Source organism: Hemitrygon akajei, chromosome 11 (assembly GCF_048418815.1).
Source record: "Hemitrygon akajei chromosome 11, sHemAka1.3, whole genome shotgun sequence".
NCBI lineage: Eukaryota > Metazoa > Chordata > Chondrichthyes > Myliobatiformes > Dasyatidae > Hemitrygon > Hemitrygon akajei.
The window spans coordinates 140,105,811-140,129,837 of NC_133134.1; the positions used below are offsets into that span (position 1 = coordinate 140,105,811).

Here is a 24,027-nt window from a genome sequence, read left to right on the forward strand (position 1 = left end):
ACTGCGACCAGAATACATGAACAAGGATATTGTAATATTGAGTATCTCAAGGACATCAGTGTGAGATCTGCCTTCACCATTCAGCTTAAGAAAAGATTCCAGGCCTTGCAAGATCATGACAAAGATGTGCCAGTAGACAGGATCAACACATTATGGAAGTGGATTGCCTTGGTCTTCAAGGAGAGCAGTGAGGGTTGTTTAGGATACAGAGCTGGAAAGATGAACAAAGAATGGAACAGCAGGAAAAATGGATGGCCTTAGAAGAAAGACAGAAAATTAAGAAGAAAGTGTTAGGTGCAAAGTCAATATGAATTAAGGAGAAACTTCATCTCGCATTTACCGAAACTAACAAGAAAGTGAAGAGACTTGTAAGAAAGAATAAGAGAGTCTACATGGAAGACCTTGCAGAGGAGGCTGAAGAAGCAACCAGTTTAGGTGATCTTGGAAATATACACAAGATTTCAATACTGGAATGTGTAAAGTTGCAGACCAAATCCAGTGGTCCTGTGAGAGATAAGAATGGTCTGCTTTTGACAGCTGAAAAAGAGAAAGAAGCATGCTGGACAGAGTATTTGAGAGAATTACTGAATAAACCACCAGCAGATGAAGAACCTGACATACCAGAGGTAGCAGAGGACCTCAACATCAACACAGATCCACCCGAGAAAGAAGATTGTTGCTGCAATTTAAAGTAAAGTGAAGCTCCAGGACATGACTATTTGAATGCTGAACTGTTTCAAGCTGAACCAGAAGTTGCAGCAGCCATCCTGCAACCACTGTTTACTATATCTGGGAACAGGGCCAAGTACACAAGAACTGGACAAAGGGAGTTATTGTTAGGATCCCCAAGAAAGGAGTGCTAAGTTATTGCAACAGCTGGCGTGGCATCACACTTTTGTCAGGGCCAGCAAGATTCTTGCCAAAGTCATCGTCTGACCGATTACAGATGCTGTTGACGTGTGCTTGAGGAAAGAGCAAGCTGGCTTCAGGAGAAAGCGAGGCTGTGTTGGCCAGATCTTCACGCTGCATAACACCATAGAACAGTGCAGAGTGGCAAACACAACTATGTGAATTTTGTGGAATTTGGAAAGGCTTTTGATAGCACCTACAGGGGAAGCCTCTGGTGAATTCTCAGATCATATAGGTCCCTTCCAAAATTGTCCATCCAGAGTCCTATATTAACTTGGCCTGCATGGTTGGAGACTGCAATTTGAACTCTGAAGTCAAGACAGGAGATAAGAAAAGCTGTGTGAAGTCAGTGATATTATTTGACCTGGTGATTGATTGGGTTATGAGGCAAACAGTGAAAGATAAACAGAGAGGCATTAGGTAGACTGTAGTCTCTACTTTAGAAGACCTTGACTTTGAGGATGACCTTGCATACAGACCAGCACATACAAGAGAAAACTCAGCACCTATGCACCTTTGATGGACAGGTTGGACTCAGAATCAGCCAGAGATAGACTGAGACCATGACCCGCAATGTAGAGTCTCCTCCTCCCGTCAAGGCGTTGGTGATGTCTTACCATGTACTTGCAGATTCACCCACCTGAGCAGCATCATTCAGCAGGATGGTGGGACCAAAAATGATATCCAGTGCAGACTCAGCAAATCTACAAACGTCTTCAGATCAATTAGTAGCTTATGATAGCGTCCACACCAAGGTAAAGTTGTACCAGAGCTGTGTTCTGTCCACACTCTTGTATTGGTTAAAATGTTGGTGCATGACAGAAATCGACCTTGCCAAGCTGTCGTCAGTCCACACCATGAGCTTCCAGAAGACGGTGGTATTTTCTGGCCAAGAAAGATTTCCAACTCTGACCTACTCCTTCAAGTATCACCAAGAGGACATGGGCAGAATCATCATGGGGAATGTTGGAGGTGGATTGGGCATGTGATGAGAAGAGAGGCCAACTCCATCATCGAGACAGCAATTTATTGGACTGCTGAAGGATGGAGGATATCAAAGACAACTTGGTGCTGTACCATAGAGGCAGAAATGAGGACTCTGAACCACACCTGGAGCACAGTGGAGAAGATGGTCAAGGACAGACAGAGATGGAGGACTTTCATTGTTGCCTAAATGCGAGTGGCATAGCACGCAGTAACTGAGTTCAATGTGGCTTGCTGTTTGTTGTATTTCACAGTTAGGAATGTTATTCCCACAGAAGTTATATTTTCTCCAGTACAAGTTCTTAGCTGAATATCTGAAGGCTTCAGTTTGCTATCTTTGAAATACTACTCAGACTCATTTTGTGGAATAACTGAAATAGCTGAGCCAGTGTCCAACTCCATTTTAATTAATTTTCCATTCACTTCTGGCATAAGCTATATGGCTTATCTATTTTCACATTTTAAATCTCAAGGCTACATAGTCCTGTGTCATTCTCATCATTATCAGACTTTTGATTGACAACATGCAGATTAGTGTTCTTTTTGAAACTGCAACTTGACTTAGAAACATAGAAAACTTACAGCACAATACAGGCCTTTTGGCCCACAAAGTTCTGCTGAACATGTCCTTATCTTAGAACTACTTAGGCTTACCCATAGCCCTCTAATTTTCTAAGCTCCATGTACCTATCCAGGAGCCTCCTAAAAGACCCTATCGTGTCCACCTCCACCACCGCCGCCAACAGCCCATTCCATACACTCACCACTCTCTGCATAAAAAACTTACCCCTGACATCTCCTCTGTACCTGCTTCCAAGCACCTTAAAACTACGCCCTCTCGTGCTAGTCATTTCAACCCTGGGAAAAAGCCTCTGACTATCCACACGATCAATGCCGCTCATTATCTTGTACACCTCTATCAGGTCACCTCTCATCCTCCGTCACTCCAAGGAGAAAAGACCGAGTTCACTTTTTAGCTTTTTTCTCTTCCCTGAGCAGCCCATTTATTTTTGTCTGCCCAACATTCTGTTTGTATATGTCCTACTTCACTGCATTTTCTTCAGGTTTTATCCTTAAACCTGCATTGGTCTGGTGTATGTGAGCCCCTCCCACAATTTGTTCAGCCAGGCAAGTCTCTGGCTGGATGCTGCAATTTTGTTTACGTTGGCTTTCATTCCTGACTGCAACTCAATTGCACCTCAGTCTGCAGTTTCCATTGAAAAAGCAACTTCAACTGCTCTTTTAAATGTAAGTTGTGTTTCAGTTAGGAGCTGTTTTTGAATGCTTTCTTGAAGATTCCACAAACTAAACAATCTCTCAGTAATGTAACCAATTACCAAACTGACAATGTGCAGACCATCTCTTCAATTCAGCCATGTATGCTGAAACAGACTCCCCTTCTTTTTATATTTTTATTTATTTATTAAATTTTAGAAAATTACAAAGAATAAATGTGATAAAATAGTGAGAAAAATAATATTAATCCTCCCCCCTCCCCTTAACCCTCCCCCTCTTAACCCTTATCTAAAGAAAGAAAAAAAAGAAAGATTGCCTGGATATCGGAGGATCCCCACATGCTCCATGGAGTTCAAAATAATTTTAATATTTATTTTTACTTTCCCCAATTACTTTATAATTTTATGTTCAAAGGACCTATGTATTTAATCCTATCTTTTGTAAGTATAGGAGCCAAATTTTCAAAAATATATCATATTAATTTCTTAGATTGTATGTAATTTTTTCAAGTGGAATACAACTATGTATTTTATTCCAACAATCCATAGTTAAATATAAATCAGATTTCCAAGTAACTGCGATAACTTTTTTGGCTACTGCCAGTGCAATTTTTATAAATTTTTTCTGATACTTATTCAATTTAAGTTTCGGTATTGTCCCTTCAATGTCTCCTAATAAAAATAATACTTGACTATGTGGGAGTTGTACTCCAGTAATTTGTTCCAATAAAAGTCTTAGATTTATCCAAAATGGTTGAATTTTAAAACAAGACCAAGTAGAATGTAAAAAAGTACCAATTTCTTGATTACATCGAAAACATTGGTCAGACATGTTTGAATTTAATCTATTTATTTTCTGTGGTGTTATATATAATTGATGTAAAAAATTATATTGTATTAATCTAAGTTGAACATTTATTGTATTTCTCATACTATCAGAACATAATCTTGACCAGTTTTTTCCATCAATTTTAACATTCAAATCAGATTCCCATTTTTGTCTTGATTTATGAATTCCTGATTTAATTGTCTGTTTTTGAATCAAATTATACATACAAGATGTAAATTTTTTAATTTTTCCTTTTTGAATTAATATTTCTATTTCACTAGGTTTTGGTATCAACATTGTTTGTCCCAGCTTTTCTCGTAAATAAGCCTTTAATTGAAAATAACAGAAAAGAGTATTATTTGATATTTTATATTTATTTTTTAATTGATCAAACGACATCAATATACCTCCTTCAAAACAATCACCTATATATTTAATCCCCTTTTGGAACCAATTATATAAAAGTTTATTATCCATTGTAAAAGGAATAAGCCTATTTTGAATTAAAGTTCTGTTTGCTAATAAAGATTTCTTTATCTCATCGTCCATATTTACCTTATTCCATAAAACAATCACTCCCCTTCTTTTTGATTCTGCTTATGAAACCTAAAGCGTTCTACAATCTATAACGACTTTGGTTCTAAAAATTTTGCATTAATTCGACATTATCAGCAAAAGTACTTTTTGCTGGGTTACTGGAGCTGTCAAACTTCGAAGCACAGTATATGCCTTTAAATGCAACGTACTTTGCAGAGTACCATTACTGTTATACTTTAACATGCTATTTATTCCTGGAGGCTGCTTTGCTCACTCTCTCAATGTGTTACCCTGTCCATATCATCTTGCTAAGTTGGCAGTTGTGGTTTCTTTCTGTGCACTTGTAATTTCTGTTGCTTTTTGTTCTTCTGCTCCCCTCTTCGCACTGATGTCTGCCCATTCATTCCCTTTTGGCTCTTTACTATCCCCTTTCTGATGAGCCTTTACTTTAATCACTGCTGCCTCATCAGGCAGCTGCACTACTTCTAGGAACTCCTGACTGTGCTTGGCCCCTCTCCTTGGTACCTCCTGACATGATTCCCACATATCGCCCTGACTCTCCTCCCTGCTTAGGGCTGCTGTCTCTCTGAGGGCCATGTTAGCTGTTTTGTGGGTCACATATGTTCGCTGTCGCTGTGTTCTCCATGTTATTTTCCTTCTTCTTCAGCACCTGCCTTCATTATTTGGCTACACCCAGAAATCTACATGAAACTGCACTCCCTCAATCTTAAGTACCTGGGGCTGACTTCTCTCTGCCCTCATTGTTTCACCTCCTGCAGTGGTAATGTAACTCACCTCGCCAGTGGTGGACGAGGGTAGATCAGTTATTGATACTGATGACCTTGTGTCCATTAACATTTCACTTTGATGGCACTCCAATAAACCTCTTGTGTATATCCATGGATAACCACCAGTGGTATTGGAGGTGACCGTCAATCATTTATCTGACCTCACAGCTCTATAAGTAGACCATAAGACATAGGAGCAGAAATAGGCCATTGGCCCATCGACTCTGCTCTGCCATTCAATCATGGCTGATCCTTTTCCCCTCCTCAGCCCCACTTACAGGCCTTCTCCCCGTAACCTTTGATACTGTGTCCAATCAAGAACCTGTCAAGCTCTGCCTTAAATACACCCAATGACCTGGACTCCACAGCTGCCTGTGGTAATAAACTCCACAAATTCACCACCCTCCGGTTTTAAATTGGAACCCCTGAGGCTCTGCTCTCTTGCCCTAGATTCCCCTACCATGGGAAACATCCTTTCCACATCTACTCTGTCTAGGCTTTTCAACTTTCGAAAGGTTTCAATGAGATCCATCCCCTCATCCTTCTAAATTCCAGTGAGTACAGACCCAGAGCCATCAAATGTCCATTGAATGATAACTCTTTTATTCCTGGAATCATCCTTATGAACCTCCTCTGAACTCTCTCCGATGCCATCACATCTTTTCTTTGATGAGGGGCTCAAAACTGCTCACAATATCCAAGGTGAGGCCTCACCAGTGCCTTATAAAGCATCTGCATCACATCCCTGCTCTTGTATTCTAGACCTGTTCAAATGAATGCTAACATTTCATTTGCCTTCCTCACCACCAACTCAACCTGCAAGTTAGCTTTTAGGGTGTTCTGCACAAGGACTTCCAAGTCACCTTGCATTTCAGATTTTTGGATTTTCTCCCCATTTAGAAAATAGTCTGCACATTTATTTCTACTACCAAAATGCATGACCATGCATTTTCCAACAATGTATTTCATTTGCCACTCTCTTGCCCATTCTCCTAATCTGTCCTTCTGCAGTCTACCTGTTTCCTCAACACTACCTGTCCCTCCACCGATCTTTGTACCATCTGCAATCTTGGCAACAAAGCAACCTGTTCCATCATCTAAATAATTAATATACAGCATTAAAAGAAGTGGTCTCAACACTGTCCCCTGCGGAACACCAATAGTCACTGGCAGTCAGCCAGGGAAAGGATCCTTTGATTTCCATTCATTGCCTCCACATAATCTGGTCAGCAGCCAAATCAGAAAGAAAGGGTGCTGCTGTGGATTTTGCCTGCTATGGTAAGTGATTTTCACACTTTCCTTTTTTTTTCCTCAAGGCTCTGCCTCCAACCATGGCTGTAACAAATCATCTCCTTTACTCTCCCACGTCTATTCCAGCAGTTCCTTGCTATGTGCCCTGGCTACCGGCACACAAAGCAAGTTCTCTGTGACATCCCAACAGCTACATTCACTACAGCCATTTTACAACTTCTCTTCACCCTCCTCTGGTCTATCTCACTGGCCCATGACACTATTGTGGAGTAGGTCAATCCCACCACTATCTCCAAATCTAAAACTTTCTGGTGGTCTTCTTTCAAAGTTTTCAGGAAGACTGGATCATCCCTCCCTGGATTATATATCCCTGAATGCTCCTCATACACTCGGTATTTACATTCTGCATAATCCATGGAAGGCTCATCAGCTCTGAGCTGTTGACATTGTCGTTTCCAAGTTATCCTTACCTCCCCCAAATCGCTGCTTCATTTCCTTCTTAGAGAAGTGATCTCTCTTCATCGCTGGTGTTGTCGTAGAAAAGTAGCATTCATCAACAATGCTCGCCACCCAGGCCATGCTCTTTTCTTGCTGCCCCATCAGGTGGAAGGCAGAGGTGCCTCAGGACTGCACCACCAGGTTCAAGAGCAGTCCTGAGGCTCCCAGCCATCAGGCTCTTGAACAAAAGAGAATAACTACACTCATTCTATTTCTGGTGTTCCCACAACCAATGATCTCATTTTAAGGACTCTTTATCTTGTTATTTCATGCTCTTGTTATTTATTGCTACTTGTTTATATTTGCATTTGCACCATTAGTTTTCATTGATCCTGTCTACAGTTACTGTTCTATAGATTCGCTGTGCATGCCTGCAGGAAAAAGAATCTCTGGGTTGATGTGGTGACATGTCTGTACTCTGATAATAAATTTTTTACTTGCTTTGCTTTTAAAAGACACAAAAGATGAACAATTACTCCTTTATTTGGATCCAGAGAGCTGACAGTGACCGAGCATACTGCCAGCTGCCACAAGACTACATGACCTCACCTCAACACGAACCGTTTCCACAACCTATAGACAATACAAAAATGGGCCCTTCTGCTCAGCAATTCTATGCTGACCAATTACACTAATCCTACTTACGTTGAAATCTTATTTTCTCATAATTCTGATCTTTGGCCCCACCCTGCTCCCATCTACTTACTAGGGACAATTTAAAATGGCCAATTACCCCTCCAACCTGCAAGTCTTTGGATATGGAAGGAAACCGGAGCACCCAAGAAAAACCCACACAGTCACTGATGTATATTCGACAGAAGTGCTGTCAGAGGTCAGAATTGAACGCAACTCTCTGGTATTGTGAGGCACTAACTCAGCTAGCTGTACCACAGTGGCACCCATGAAACTTAGAAACATGAACACCGATTCCAACTCGGGTTCAAGACCACGCACAGCACTGAGAACGTGAAAAGCTTTCACTTGCAGAGAAGGTGCAAAAGTAATCCGTAGAATAAGAAGAATATTTCTGACAGAGCAAGATCAAATTGATTAATGTAGCAGTTAGAAGCAGAAATACCTTCTGTTTTGGGTATTATTTTCAGAAAATTTGTTGATTGTAATAATGGGGAAAGAATCTAATACATCTGCATTACTTTGAAGAATCGAGTAATTGGACTCTTTTACCACCAAAAATACAAATTACTTGTCTAATTTCTAATTCCAAAGCAGCCAAGATGTGAATATGGGTACTGCCTTTCCGAAATCTACAATATTTTCCATTTCAAACCACTTTGCTCTGTTTCTCATATGTAACATCATCAAAATACAAACAGTAATCGTTTTAAACATTTTAAGACATTCAATATGGTAACATTTCAAAGTTAAATAATTTGATTTCAGAACAAGTTTTTTTAACAAAGTTATTTCAGCGACTATTTAGTTGGACGTTTTGATTAATCTTGTTCAACTTCTTTGTACCTAAAATGTTTGACTGGGGATTTGTGTCTTATTTATGAAGCAATTACATTTAGAGTTTCTGTAGAGTCAGTTGTGGCACAAAATAACTGGTTTAGGTTGGGAGACGAACATACAAAAACAGGTAGTTTCTGAGGTTCGGTTCTGAAGAGAGGTTCAGTTTTAATGAATATATCATTGTATGTTAAACGCATTTAGTTCTACTTTCAGATGGTGATTGAAAACCTCATACATTTGTTTTACCAAGTGGAGGTACATTCACCACAAGGCGGGGCTAGGGAGCTTCTACGATCTCATTGCCGGCCCTGAGTAAGCAGTTTTAAAATGTATATGTAATTGAATAGATGTTCTTCACCCCTGTTTCTCTCAGCCGTTTATCTCCGGTCCTAGTTCCTATCCGATTTCAGATGCAGCCATGAAATTTCCAGTCCATCTGGAGCTGTTAACACAGAACATGCCTTGATGCCTCCTGGATCTTTCTGTATAGGATATAGGTGCATATTGGCTTTTGCAGCATTTGGTATCCAGATGTACTCCAGATTAAACCGGGTCTTTCCGAACGCAGTTCTTTCTATTCATTTAGGGTTTGCATTCCTGTTAATTAGGTAGAATTTATACCACAGTATGGGTTATTTGCCCCCCAAATAATTTCAGCAAGTCTTTATACTTCTCAGGAACCTCCTCTCGCCTTCCTCTGGCCCTTATCAATACACAATTTGCTCTCTCAAATACTAATCTAACCAACCCCTCAATCCAAAATATCCTGATTATATTTTTAATAGCATCCCAATCACTCATCCACTTGTAGCTCCAAGCCCTGCATCTGAAATCCTTTGATAGATATAATATAGGAACAACTTCAACTTTGGAGTTTGGCAGTAAATATTTGTATAGCCTGCTGTGTATAATGAAAATAAAACAAGTCAACTGGGAGATATGGGATGTGTAACTGAAGTAGCCCTTACAGGAGAACAGAAAATAGAGGGGAAGGATGAATATCAGGAACGGGAAGTGACCTGGTTGAATTCTGCTTTATTTTGTTATTCAAAAGAATCATTAACAACTCATAGAATTATAGAACACTACAGCATCTGCCATTTCTCAGTACATTTCACTAGCTGGTCCAAATCCTCCTGCAAGCTTTGATAGTCTTCCCCACTGTCCACTAACCCCCCAATTTAGGTGTCATTCACAAATTTGCTGATCTAGTTTACCACATTATCATTCAGGTTGTTGATATAGATGACAAATAACAATGGACCCAGTACTGATCCCTGTGGCACACCACTAGTCACAGGCTACCACGAGTCTGAGGGGTTACCTTCTCCTACTCTCTGACTTCTTACTCTAAGCCAGTGGGGTTACCAACCTGGGGTCCATGGATCCCTCAGTTAATGGTAAGGCTCCGTGGCATAAAAAGTTTGGAACCCCTGGTCTAATCCAATTTACTACCTCATCTTGAATGCCAAGCGATTGAGCCTTCTTAGTAACCTTCCATCCAGAACCTTGTCAAAAGCCTTGCTAAAGTCTTTGTAGACAACATTCACTCCCTTGCCTTCATCAACTTTCCTGGTAACTTCCTTGAAAAATTCTGAGGAATAGTTAGACATGACTTACCACACACAAAGCCATGTTGACTATCCCTAATCACATCCTGTCTATCCAGCTAATATATATCCTATCTCTTACAAGTACCTTCCATTAAAGTTCCCACTAGTGATGTCAGGCTCACTGGCTAATAATTTTTAAATAATGGAACATTAGCTGTCCTCTGTCACCTCATCCATGGCTAAGGATGTTTTAAGTATCTCTGCTAGGGGCCCTGCATTTTCTGCTCCGGCCTCCCACAGGCTCTGAGGGAACATATTGTCAGGCCTTGGGAATTTATCCACTCTAATTTGCCTCAAGACAGCGAACACCTTCTCCTCGATAATCTGTATAGCGTCTATGACCACATTATTGCATTGCTTCACATCTGTGGACTCTGTGTTCATCTCTGAAATAAATACAGGTGCAAAATATCCATTTAAGATTTCCCCCATCACTTTCAGCTCCACGTATAGATTACCACACTGATCTTCCAGAGGACTATTTTGATCCTTGCTATCCTTTTGCTCCTAATTTACTGTATTTCTAGAAGCCCTTAGGATTCTCCTTCATCATGTCTTCTTTTATCCCTCCTGATTTCCTTCTTAAGTGTTCACTTGCATCTCTTATACTCCTTTATTACCTCATTTTTTCCTGCCTCTCATACACCTCCTTTTTCTTAACCAGGACCTCAATATCTCTCAATATTGAGCACCAATTTCTAATGGGACATGAACTTTATATACCTTTAAGAGAAAATAATGGCTTGAATGATGCAATTATAGTCTTAGCAATCACCATGAAAATTTTTAGAAAGTTCCACAAATTCCTACTCAGGCATGGAAAGTTGCTGCTTGTGTTTCAGTATTTCATCATAGACCATTTGCAACCTTCTTGGCCAAAAATAAATGAAATAACTTGAACAACGTGATTTTTTTTTCATTTTTAGGATCTGAGCATCATTGGCAAGACATGTGTTTATTGTTATTCCCAAATTGCCTGTGAATAATAGAACGGATGAACCACCACCTTGAATTTTTGTTGTTAGCAAAGGAGTACAAGGATCTAGACTAAACAATTTTTGAAAGGTTATCAAAATATATCCAAGTCAGATTTGTGTACAAGTTGGAAGAGAACCTGCGCAAGATAGTGGTTCCATGCAGCTACTGCCCTTGTCTTGGTGATATTGGCTACGGGTTTGAAGGTGAAGAGAGTAACCAAGATGAGTAACTGCAATTTCTTTCATGGATGGTACACACTTAAGCTGCTGTGTGTTGACAGTGAGTGGAATAAATATTTAGAATGATGGAGAAGTGCTTTGTCTTGATTGGTGTTGATGGTGTTGTGAACTGGTGCTGTGCACCTCCAGGCATGTGGTAAGTTTTCCATCACACTCTTTAGCTTTGTACATGGTGGTGACAGAAGGTGAGTCATTTGCTGCAAGATACCCAATTGCAAACTTCTTACATCTATAATATATTTGTGAATGCTCCATTGGCATTTGTTGGCCAACAGTGACCTTCCCAGATTGTTGCTGGTAGGGGACTCAGCAATGGTAATGCAATTGAATGTTAAAGTTAGACTTCCTCTCTTCTTTTACAATGTTAGCTTTCATTTTGAGAGGACTAAAATATAAAAGCAAGGATGTAATCCTGAGGCATTATGAACTTTGATCAGTTTACATTAGGAACATTGTGAGCAGTTTGAGACTCTGTATCTAAGAAAGAATGTGCTGGCATTGGAGAGGGTACAGAGGAGGTTTACAAGAATCATCCTGGGAATGAAAGAATTAACATAAGAGGAGCATTTGATGGCTCTGGGCCTGCACCTGCTGGAATTTAGAAGAACGAAGGAAGATCTCATTGAAGTCTACTGAATAATGAAAGGCCTAGATAGAGTGGATGTGGAGAGGATGTATCCATTAATGGCAAAGACTAAGACCAGAGGGTACAGCCTCACAATGGAAAACTGTCACTTTAGAACAGAGATGAGAAAGATTTTTTTTAGCTGGATCATGGTGAATTTCGAATGCATTCATTGCTACAGAAGGCTGTGGAGACCAAGTCATTGGGTATATTTAAATCTGAGGTTGTGAAGTCTTTGGGCATCAAAAGTTATAGGGAAAAGACAAGAGAATAGGGTTGAGAGGGAAAATAAATTAGCCATGATCAAACACCAGAGCAAACTAAATGAGCCAAGTAGCCTAATTCTTCTCACTGGAAGTGGTTATTACTGTGAATATTACTTGCCAATTATTAGCTCATACCTGACTGTTGCAGTGTTGTGCAGTATACAGGTATGGACTGTACTACACGCATTACTCTGGCTGAGGTCTGACCAATGCTTTGTAAAGATGGACCATAATTCTTTGCTCTTGTATTCAATGGTCCAAATAATGAAGGCCAGCATCAGATATGGCTTCTTAATCAAGTAACCTTCCTGTGCTGCCATTTTCAAGGATCACTGGACATATTCACCAAAGTTCTGCTGTTCCACAACACTCCCTAGGACCCCACCATTCATGATGTTTGTCCAACCACATTGGTACTCTCAAAATGCATCACCTAAAGTTTATCAAGCTTAAACGCCAACTGAACTTTTCTCAGGTGATTTCACCAACTTATCAATATCACTCTGTTCTCTAAGAATATCTTCCATCAAAAACTCCACCAATCTTAATGTCATCTGTCAACTTAGTGATCAGGCTACCCACATCCACATCAAACTCATTCACATATACTATAAACAGCAAAGCTCCCAATACTGATCCCTATGGAATGTCACTAGTCACAGGCATCCAGTCACAAAAACAACACTCTACAATCATCCTCTACACTCTACAACTCCTATTGCCAAGCCACTTAGAGATTCAATTTATCAATGTCCTAGATCCTAAACTGTTGGACCATTCTCCCACAAGGGTCATGGACATACTGAAGGTGTAAACCACACCTACTGCACTAACCTCATTAATATGCCTTGCTCCCTCTTCAAAATATGCTGTCAGATTGCTCAGGCAGGATCTGTCTTTGACAGAGCTATCTTTTGTTAATTCCAAACATGAAAACCTAGACTACTTACTCTTTTCCATAGGTGCTGCCTGGCCTGCTGAGTTCCTTCAGCATTTTCTGTGTGTTGCTTTAATTAATTCCCTACATTTTTTGGTGGAACTCTTGGTGAATAAGAGCTGCTTGATAGCATTATTTATGGCATTGTCAATCACTCTGGTAATAACAGACATTGGGTAGTAATTAATTAGGTAGGATTTATCTTGCATTTTGTGAACAGGATATTATTAAGCAATTGTCTGCATTGATAGGTATTGTTAAAAACAATGGCTACAGGTGCAATCAGTTCTGGAGCACAAGTTCTTCAGCTAGACTAGGATATTGGCTCATTGCCTTTGTTGTATTCAGTTTTCTTGGCCATTTCTTAATATTGCATAGAGTGAATAAACTTGGCTGAACATTCACACCCTTGATATAGTAGGACTGTCTCAGGAGGAAGCTGGAGGGCAAGGTGGATCATTTATTTAACATTTCTGGCTAAGCATGATTGAAAACAATACATCCTTACATTTAGCACACTGATTTCCATCATCGTTAAAGATATGGACATCGGTCTCAAAGCTTCAAACTGATTTTTGGCCATTAGAGCACTTAATCCTGTCCATTGCATTGCTGCTTTTGCTATTTAACACAAGCATAGTTCAGTCAATCATATCAAAGGTCAGGCAACATAGTCTATAGGACACACACTCAAGACTGCACAGAATAGTATTGGTCCACTTATCTAGAACATTAAAGAGATGTTTTAAAAAACAAGAATATTTCATTTCTTTTCACTTCAGCAAATTGAGCAGCCCCAGGACTCTCTGCTCTCATTTTGCAGAGACTGCAAGAACATTGTAGCTGTTGGACAGCACAGAAGTCAAGGCTCACAATATTATCTCCCAAGATCCTTAGGCGTGCTTCACCTTCAGTCATATACTCCAGTTCTATAGTACTAACTCTAGATAATTTAACTGTCTGCAAGAATAAAGTATCCAGGTTTCTATCTCCTTCCCTATCGTATCTTAATCTTAGGTTCTAACACATCAACTGTAAGTTGAGATTTCTCACACTGTGAACACTTATAGAAAATGTGGTTGATGTCATTCCCAATAGTTTTTTTAAATCAGTTATCACATAGTACTGCTGCATTGCAATACTTGCCCAGCCTTGCCTGTATTTAAATATTTAGTTAATGTAATCAATCTATTTAATGCTATCCCCATTGCTCTAGCCTCACTGAAGATCCTATTCTCTGAACTCTCAGATGCTGCACTCAGAGGCTGCTCACAGGCATGTAGCTAATAGTTCTTCACATTGATTGACAGCAATTTGGTATTGATACTGGTATTTGTTTATTATTGTCACATGATACAATGGAAAACCTTGTCTTGCAACATGTTTGTGAAAATCAAATCACACAGTGCATTGAGCTAAAAAAAGGTGTAACAGAAACAATGAAGAAGAAATGTAAAAGCTATTGAGAAAGTGCAGTGCTGGAAAACAATAAAGTGCAAGATCATAACGAGGTAGGTTGTGAGACCAAGAGCCATTTTATCGTACAAGACCTAGAAACCTGAAACTCTCAACCATCTCAACTTCAACACTGTTGATGTAGAGATTAGCTTGTGTACAGTTCCTCTTTCTGAACGCATTGGACACCTGTTTTATTTCATTGACGTTGAAGGAAAGATTGTTGTGGTGATACCAGATCACTAAGCTCTCTGTTCATTCCTGTACTCCTACTCATTGTTATTTGAGATGCAGCTCACTATCTTGGTATCAGCCCAACTTGTAGATGGAGTTAGAGCAGAATCTAGGCACACAGACGTGAGTATACAGGGAGTAGAGTAGGGGGATGAGGACACATCCCTGTGGAGCACCAGTGTTTAGAATAATCATAGCAGAGGTGCTGCTGCATATCTTTATTGATTTGAGGTTCCTAGTCATTTACATCAAATTCTGAAAAGGAAAACAATGAAGTACTTCATAATCTGACCTTGCAGAGTTTTGAATTACAACTGAGTTGGTTGTAATGTAAAACTCAGCCCTGTATTATTCCCGCTGATTCATAGATTTCCAGATTCATGTAATACAAAAACAGGCCTTCTGGTCAACCTTGTCCATGCTGAACATGACACCTACATAGATGCTAAACCTATTTGCCTGCATTAGGCTCATATCCCTCTATTCTTGTTTATTTACTTGTGCAAATTACTTCAAAGTGATCTAAGCTTCTGTTTCTAGATAATAAAATAGCCTCATCTTGCCCATCTCCTGCTCTCCAAATTCCTTCTGTTTCTGGCACTTTCAGTTTTGCTTTTTGTAACTTTTGTTGTTTCACTGTGATGTCTCTCTGAACTCATCTGAGTCTTTGCTTCATTAGTTGTAACTGGTTTCAATAAGCCAAGCAACCTTGCAACTCCTTAAGCCCTACTTTAACTCTTCCAGTGGAACGGTCTGGAAAGTTATCTCTTGACATGCATTGAGGGATGAATGAAGTCATTCTCTAACTTCTGTAACTTCCAGTAATTACTTCCCTCAACCTCCTCTCTCTTTTTCCATTCCTCATTCTGGGTACCCTCTCACTTCTCTCCTGCCCACTTCTTTCCTTTGCTCACCCTCCTCCTTCTCTTTCTTCATGGTCTATTGAACTCTCCTATTAGATTCCTTATATCTTTAGACCTTTATTTCTTCCACTTATCCCCTCCCAGCTTCTTTCTTCATCTGCCCTCCCCCCCACCCACCCACCTTCTCCCTTACTTAGTTTCACCTATCACCTGCCAGCTTGTACGCCTTCACCTATCCCCACCTTCTTATTCTGGCTTCTTTCTTTCTGTTCCCGATGAAGGGTTTCAGCCCAAAATATTGACTGCTTATTCCCATCCATAGATGCTGCCTGAGTTGCTGAGTTCCTCCAGCAATTTGTGTGTTGATCAAGATTTTCAGCATCTATAGAATTTCTTGTGTTTATGAATATCTGTCCACATTTAAACTAAATGATAATTAAAAACTGCAGATAATGGAAATCTAAAAATCATAGAAGTGTTGGAAACACTCAACAGGTCAGGCAGCATCTGTAGATGGAGAAACTGAAACAGCATTTCAGTATAAAGATTTTTCATCAGATTCAAAAATTAACCTCTTTCCACAGGTGCTGCATGCCCTTCTGTGTTTCCAGTGTTTTCTGTTTTTATTACATTCGAACTTGTTCTTATCAAAATGAATTAAACTTACAAATTCTTAATAAGCTTCCATTCAACCTACTGAATGAGTTATTTGTCCTTTTTACCAAATCATCTGGGGAAAGCCCATCATAGTGAATAGATTTTGACACTGTGAGAGAAAGCAGTTTTTATTTCCATGAAACTGGATGCTGGTTAGCAACCAGGGCCTCAATGAATTCAGCCCTGCAGTACTGGATATAATTTTGATTACCTTACCCAAGAAAGGATAATGTTTTTTCCCTAGACTCTAGACCTTTTTAATACCATGGAACAATACCATTATGCAAGCGGTTTGTGGACCCCAGGTTGGGAAGTTCTGCCCTAGGGGATGGCAGCAAAGGTGCATCAGATTCCAAGTCTGGCAGGACTGGTGTATGACGCTTGAGTTGGATTTTTTTTTTTGACTTAGTAGATAATTAGCTAGGAAATTTTTTCTTGCTCATTCACAAATGGTGAAAGCTTAAATTTACAATTCTTCATCAGTATTTTCAAAATATGATTGACCCTACGGTATTACGAAAGGACCCATGAGCATCTAACCTGGACCTGAAATAGCAACCATATCTCTTTCCATTGATGCTGCCTGACCTGTTAAATTCCATCCCCTCCCCAGCATTTACTGTTTTTATTTCAGATAGCCAGCAACTTCAGATTCTTTAATTTTCATATGAAATTAGTCTGCTTTTTCTGTCTAAAATGGTATTTTTGTTGCATTTTACTTCACCCCAATAATAAATTGCTATATTTGCACTTACGAGTAAACTTTATTTGTTGCAATTACTCCTTGCCAGTAATGGTACTGCTGTTGATTTTACTCCGTTCAATCATGCTTCTCTGATCCCTAATTTAAATGGGCAGAATTTAGAATAAAATGATGCTTATCATTATACAGAACATCTGATATTCATTTTTAAGTATGCAGGAACACAGTTACATCCAAACATCCAAAATCCCATTCCAAAATTTCTTGGCAACAGAAGGATGATTCCCGATCTCCTTTATCCACAGGATCTTAAAGATGTTCTGTGCAAATCACCGCCTGACTGATGTGTTCAGGGTGATCTTCCGCACAATCTTTACTGCAAGGGACAATTTCAGATTGAATGAAAGGTTCTGTGGCAGGATGGCCTAATTCATCTTCCACAATTTCAGAGTTTAGCACAGAGTGACACTTGGTATCTGCACAGGCTTTGTCTACACATTAACGCAGCCACACATTGAGGTAGACTTCTCTTGTCTTCCCCGGAAGCTAACGGTTGGTTTAGATGTGCAGTGTGATTAAATGATACGCTTAAACCAATGGAAACATTATTTTGTTTTCCTTTTTATAACCTTTCAACGTTTGCATTCCAAGAATCAAAAGCACCTTTTCATCGATTTGCTGGATACTGCATATCTGCATGTGACAGAAACTTCCCCGTGCAGCAGGAAGAGAACAGCTTTGTCCTTTGTATGTAGCTATATGGACGCCACCGCACAATGAGCGATGCTGAACATTCTATGGTCTGTACAGATGTAATATTTGATACATTCGTGATTGAGTTTACTTATTAAGTTATAAGCTCTATGTGAAGAACACTGTGGCATCGCTTACTGGAATAAATAAATAACGAGGTTGCACCAGCTAGGCTTGGATTCTGCCGGTGCCTGAATACGCTGAGTAAGGCAGGGGAGCTCTGAGCAACGGTTCGGTGCCCAGGAACTGCGCCTGAAAATGAGAGTCTCTTTCGCATTTGCCATCTCTCTGGTTTCCTGCCCGCAAGAAATAACTACCCGGAAGTCGTGAAACTGAATTAGGTGTACCCGGAAGTCCTGAAATAGATTTCTGTGTAAAATGACACGTATGACAAACAGATCCGGATCGAAAGAAGAACAGGCGTATTTGTTTTCAGATGTGACTCGATCTAAGTTGAACTGAATTTTAATTTAAAAAAATCACTCAAGCGAAAGCGAAAGTGGTCGATGATCAATAGTTAGCTTCCTACGGAAAAAAAATCTGTGATGGTTTTGTTTGTAAAGTTTAATTGATGGCTTTTGCTGTGTATGATAATGGCGAGAAAAATGCTAGCATGGGCTTCAAGCTTCCAGGGAACTCAGAAACTGAGTTACCAGCCAACAGGATTCGCTCCAATGGGACGTACTGGTCAAAGTAAGTAAGGTACTTACGTAGCTGAAAACTAAATGTTTATTTATTCGGAAAGTTATCGGTAAGTAGCAGGTAATGCCTATTCTGCTGATTGGCCAATGTGTTATAAGTCTCAAGAAGACGCCATTGCCTGAGTCTGATCCTCGTACAATGCGAAGGATTATAGGGTTATGAAATGTAAAATGAAAGGTTGGCGAGGTTTGTACCTGAACCAAGAATATACTATATACCCATCAGGAGAAGCTGAGCTGGTGAGACTGTGGCAAAAAGCGTCTTGAGGAGTGACTTGATAGAGATCTTCAGAATTAAAGGGTTCTGAAGGTCAGATGTGGACTGATATCCAGGTCATAAAAATGAATCAGATACCATCAAATCCATTGCCAAGTTCGGGAGAAACTATTAGATCAAGAGTGGTAAGAGTGTGGAACTCAGTAGACTAGGGAGCTGTTGGAAGTGAATACGTTTGAGCTACATAAAGGAGAAAGGGATCGATACAATGGAGTGGGAGATATTTGTGAAGAGCCATGTTTGTGGTGTGGATGTACAGTATTGATCTGAAAAGGCTGTTTCATTAATGAAAGTTCTGTTTGACTCAAATGGAAAACATGTCAAATCTAGGTTAACAGTTTTCTTGTTTGTTTATTGTTTCTGAATCTTGGCTTTGTCATTTACATAGAATAGTACAACACAGTACTGACCCTTTAGCCCACAATATTGTGACAACTTTTAACGTTTTCTAAGATCAATCTAACCCTTCCCTCCTATGGAGCCCGCCATCCTTCCATCCTTCATGTGTGAGTTTCTTAAATACTCCTAATGTATCTGCCTTTACCACCACTCCTGGCTGGGCATTCCACACACCCACACTCTCTGTATAAAAAAAACCTCCGACATCCCTCCCCCCCCCCCATGCTTTCCTCCAATCATCTTTAGATTATGCGTATTATATTTGCAATTTATGCCCCGGGAAAAAGGTCTTTACTATCTTTTTGTGCACCTCCACCAAGTCACCTTATCTTCCCTTGCTCCAAGGAGAAAAGTGCTAGCCCACTCAACCTATCCTCATAAGACTAAGTTTGTTCAATTTTTAATCCATAAAGTGGGGTTTAAACTCCATTTACTTTTCATGACTCAACTTACTAGAATGTCTATATTTTACTCAATTCCTTTAATAATTAAATTGAACTGTTTGTTCAGTCATGGATGAGGAATTTTAGCATCTGACAATAGTTACCTTTTTTAAGTAGTTGAAATAACATTTTAGAATTTTTGAAAATTAAACTAAACCATGATGATAATAAATAGTTATTTCCTTAAAATCTAGAGGACCAGATATAGATAGCAAATATTAGGGAATATTTTGGGAACGAGAGGACTCTTTAAGAAGGGAGGGAGGCAGAAGAAAGAAAATTATAGGTCTATTGTTAAGGCTCAGGTTTCGTGGTACTCGGAGGCACATGATAATGTAGGCCAAAGTCAACAAAGTTTCCTTAATGGGAAATCTTGCCTGACAAGTCTGTTGGAATTCTTCTAGGAAATAACAGTTGTTGTTTATTTGGATTTTCAGAAGGCTTTTGACAGGGTGCCACACATGAAGCTGCTTAACAAGATAAGAGCCTGTGGTATTACAAGAAACATACTAGAATGGATAGAGCATTGGCTGATTGGCAGGAGGCAAAGAGTGGGAATAAAGAGAGCCTTTTCTGGTTGACTGCCAGTGACTAGTGGTGTTCTGCAGACATTGGTGTTAGGACTGCTTCTTTTCATGTTATATGTCAATGATTTGGATGATGGAAGTGCTGGCTTTGTAACCAAGTTTGGTTGAAGAGCAGTTATTATTAAGGAAGCAGGTAATCTGCAGAAAGACATAGGTTGCGAGAATGAGGGAAGAAGTGGCAGATGGAATATTGTGTAGGGACTTGTATGATCATGCACTTTGGTAGAAGGACTAAAGGTGTAGACTTTTCTAAATGGGAGCAAACTCAGAAATTGGAGATGCAAAGGGAATCTTGCACAAGGGAGTCTTTCTGCAGGATTCGTGCAGGTTGAGTCAATGGTAAGGAAGGCAGCTGCAATGTTAACATTCATTTTGAGAGGACTAGAATGTAAGAGCAAGGATATAATGCAGAGGCTTTATATAGCTTTGGTCAGACTACACTTTGAGTGTTGTAAGCAGTTTTGAGCTCTTATCAAGGAAAGGATGTACTAGCGTTGAAGAGGGTCCAGAGGAAGTCACGAGAATGATTCTGGGAACAAAAGGGTTAATGTATGAAGAGCGTTGGATGGCTCTGGGGCTGTACTTGCTGGAGTTTATAAGAATAAGGGGTGATCCAATTGAAACCTATGGAATATTGAAAGGCCTCGATAGAGTGGATGTGTATGGGATGTTCCCTGTAATGGAGGAGTCTAGGACCAGAGGGAACAGACTCAGAATAGAGGGATTTAGAACAGAGATGATGAGGAACTTACTTAGCAGGAGGGTAGTGAATCTGTGGGAACAGATGATTTTGGAGGCCTGGTCATTGGGTATATTTAGTAGCGGCTGATAAGTTCTTGATTAGTCAGGCTGTCAAAGATTACTGGGAGAAGGTGGGAAAATGGGGTTGGGAGGGATAATAAATCAGCCATGATGGAGTGGTGGAGCAGACTCGATGGACTGAATGGCCTAATTCCACTTCTATGTCTTATGACCTAATGGTCTAAAACTCTGACCTTGGATTCTCTGTGAATTGGGATCGGAATGGAACTGTTTCAGAAGCTCACTTACCAAAACCTACTTTCACCAACAGTTCTAATCCAGAACTTTGATCATGCAAAGGCAGTAAGCTTACTCAGTGTCTCTACTACTTCTCACAAAGCAACATCTCCTAATCTTAACTTTGCAATAGATATTCTAAACTATTTTCTGAGTTCATATTTTAGAGAACCGCCAATACCCTTGAAAGGAAAATGGCCCAGTCCATTTTGGGTAAAGCCTTCCCCACCATTGAACACATCTACATGGAGCAGGCTCACAGGAAAGCAGCATCCATCATCAGGGACCCCCATAGTGCTGTCATCGGGAAGAAGGTACAGGCACCTCAGGACTCACACCACCAGGTTCAGGAACATAACTTTACTCAGCTTCACTTGCTCCAGCACTGAAATGTTCTCATAACCAATGGAGTCACTTTCAAGGACATCTCATGTTCTTAATATTTATTGCTTACTTGCTTGCTTATTTATTCATTCATTCATTCATTCATACATACATTCTTTCTCGTGTTCGTATCTGCACCTTGGCTTTTGTCCGCCCTGTTGGGTGCAGTCTTTCATTGATTCTATTATGCTTCCTGGATTAACCAAGTATGTCCACTTGAAAATGAATATCAGGTTTGTATATGGTGACATATATGTACTTTGATAATAAATTTACGTTGAACTTTGAGATACACAGCCACAGAAACTAGTGCTTTGGCCCACTGTGCCTATCAGTCATATTTTCATGAAATGAAAAATGGTGTAAATCACATTTCCTTCCTGGTGCACTCATTTGTAACCTGCCTTTCTCACCCTTCCTGTATAGCAACTTACCGAGATCCTTAAAAGTAAAGCCACCTTTATAGGCATTCTGTAAGAAGCATCCGATTAGTGTTTCAGTAAAGTCCTTTTTTTCTCTCCTTGTTTGTTTCACTAAGAATCTTCAGTGCGTGTGGTCTTTATTCGTTCATAAATTTTAGGCTTTAATCATCCCTTTATGAGCTGCTTCACTTCTGCTGCTGTTCACACTGCCCACATTGATGGTGTTTCAGTATAGAAAAAGTTCGCCTGTATCCTCAGTGCATTGCATAGTACCCTCCAACTACCCAATACGAGAACTCAGTGCTTCAACTAATAAAAGCAATCACCTTTACCACCTTATCAACCCCTGCAGTCACTTTCAAAGAGCTATGGAGTTGGACCCCTAGATTCCACTGTATATCAGTACTGGTAAGGATCTTGCCTTTAACAGTATACTGTACATTTACATTTGATTCCCCAAAGTGCAACAATTCACATTTGGCCAGACGAAGTTTCATTTGCCATTACTCCAACCATATTTGCAACTGATCTAAATCCTGCTGCTGTTTGGTTTACAATCTTCTACGTCATCCAGCCCACCACCAATCTTTGTATTGCCTGCAAACTTACCAACCCACCCATCCCCATATCCATCCAGGTCATTTACATATATCGGAAAAGCAGAGGTTCCAGTTCAGATCCCTGAAGAACAACTTCAGCAAGAATTAATCCCATTACTTCTGCCCTCTGTTTTAATTATAAATTGAAACAGCTAAGTCACCATGGATTGAATGCATCTTAATCTTCTTGATAAATTTGCCACATTCTTGTCAAACACCTTACTAAAATCTATGTAGACAACATCCACAGCTGTAACTTTATCAATCAAGTATACCACTGTCGCCAGGTCAAGATCCTGGTACTCTCTCCTTAACAGCATTGTGCCCACATCTCAAGGACTGCAGCATTTCATGAGGGCAGCTCACAATGATCTTCTCAAGGGCAGTGAGGGATGGTCCATTAAACTTGGACCAGGCTGCAAAGTGCAGATCGCTTGAAGGAATTTGAAATAAAAAGATGACATTGAATTGAACACCACCCTGTGGAAATTAAAGTGGGAGTAGGGAAAATGGAAGCAGTGTGACTGTTATGAGTACAGACTGGAAGGTTTTTCCCTTGAGATGTTACTGTATTTGCCACTCTATAGCATCAACAATGTCAGTTCTATTTTCAGAATAAATCCACTTAATTTCTCCTGATGAAGGGTTTCGGCCTGAAACGTCGTTATTACCTCCTCCCATAGATGTTGTCTGGCCTGCTGAGTTCTGCCAGCATTTTGTGTTTTTTAAAATTTATTTCCAGCATCTGCAGATTCACTCGTGTTCCACTTAATTTCTCACAAGTTAACTGTTCATGGTTGTGTTCTTTGCAACACAATTGATATAGCTTGCACAATTTTGCTCATTGCAGTTTGTGGGACCTCTGCCATAGAGAAATCACATGGTTTTTCTTAATTCCTACAGGTTAGATGCCAAGTCATGGATTCCCTTTCTGTTCTGTGGCACATGCCTCCTCTACTGTGCCAGAGTAACACTGCCCATCTGTGTATCTGCCATGGCGGAACAATTCGACTGGGACAAGAAACAGTCTGGAATTGTACTTGGAAGTTTCTTTTGGGGCTACTGTCTGACACAAATATTAGGTGGCTACATCAGTGACAGGTGAGATGGAAATTTTAAATAGCACATATTTGAATATTTACCACTATCTGTTGCTTAAGGTTTTGTTGAACCTTGTTTGAGCAGGTGTTACTCTTCATTGGAACTGCAGAGCCACAAGCAATTAAATTGCGGAAGGAAAAAATGGGTTGAACACAGTCAAGCAAGATCTGAGCATAGCATTTCATCCTGCTTTGGATCCCTGCATGCTTGGCTTTAGAGAATGAGACAAAGATGTACATACTATGGGTC

General features: G+C 39.9%; 1 protein-coding gene across 1 annotated transcript in view; it reads left to right on the forward strand.

The window, feature by feature from the left end:
• The first annotated feature begins 17,842 nt into the window (after positions 1–17,842).
• The window catches only part of slc17a9b (solute carrier family 17 member 9b), a 36,390-nt gene continuing 30,205 nt past the window's right edge, over positions 17,843–24,027 (forward strand). Inside the window, exons 1-2 of the mRNA XM_073061812.1 lie at positions 17,843–18,520; positions 23,581–23,778. Coding sequence (XP_072917913.1) covers positions 18,399–18,520; positions 23,581–23,778 — 320 coding nt within the window. The 5' untranslated portion in view covers positions 17,843–18,398. The remainder of the gene's footprint in view (positions 18,521–23,580; positions 23,779–24,027) is intronic.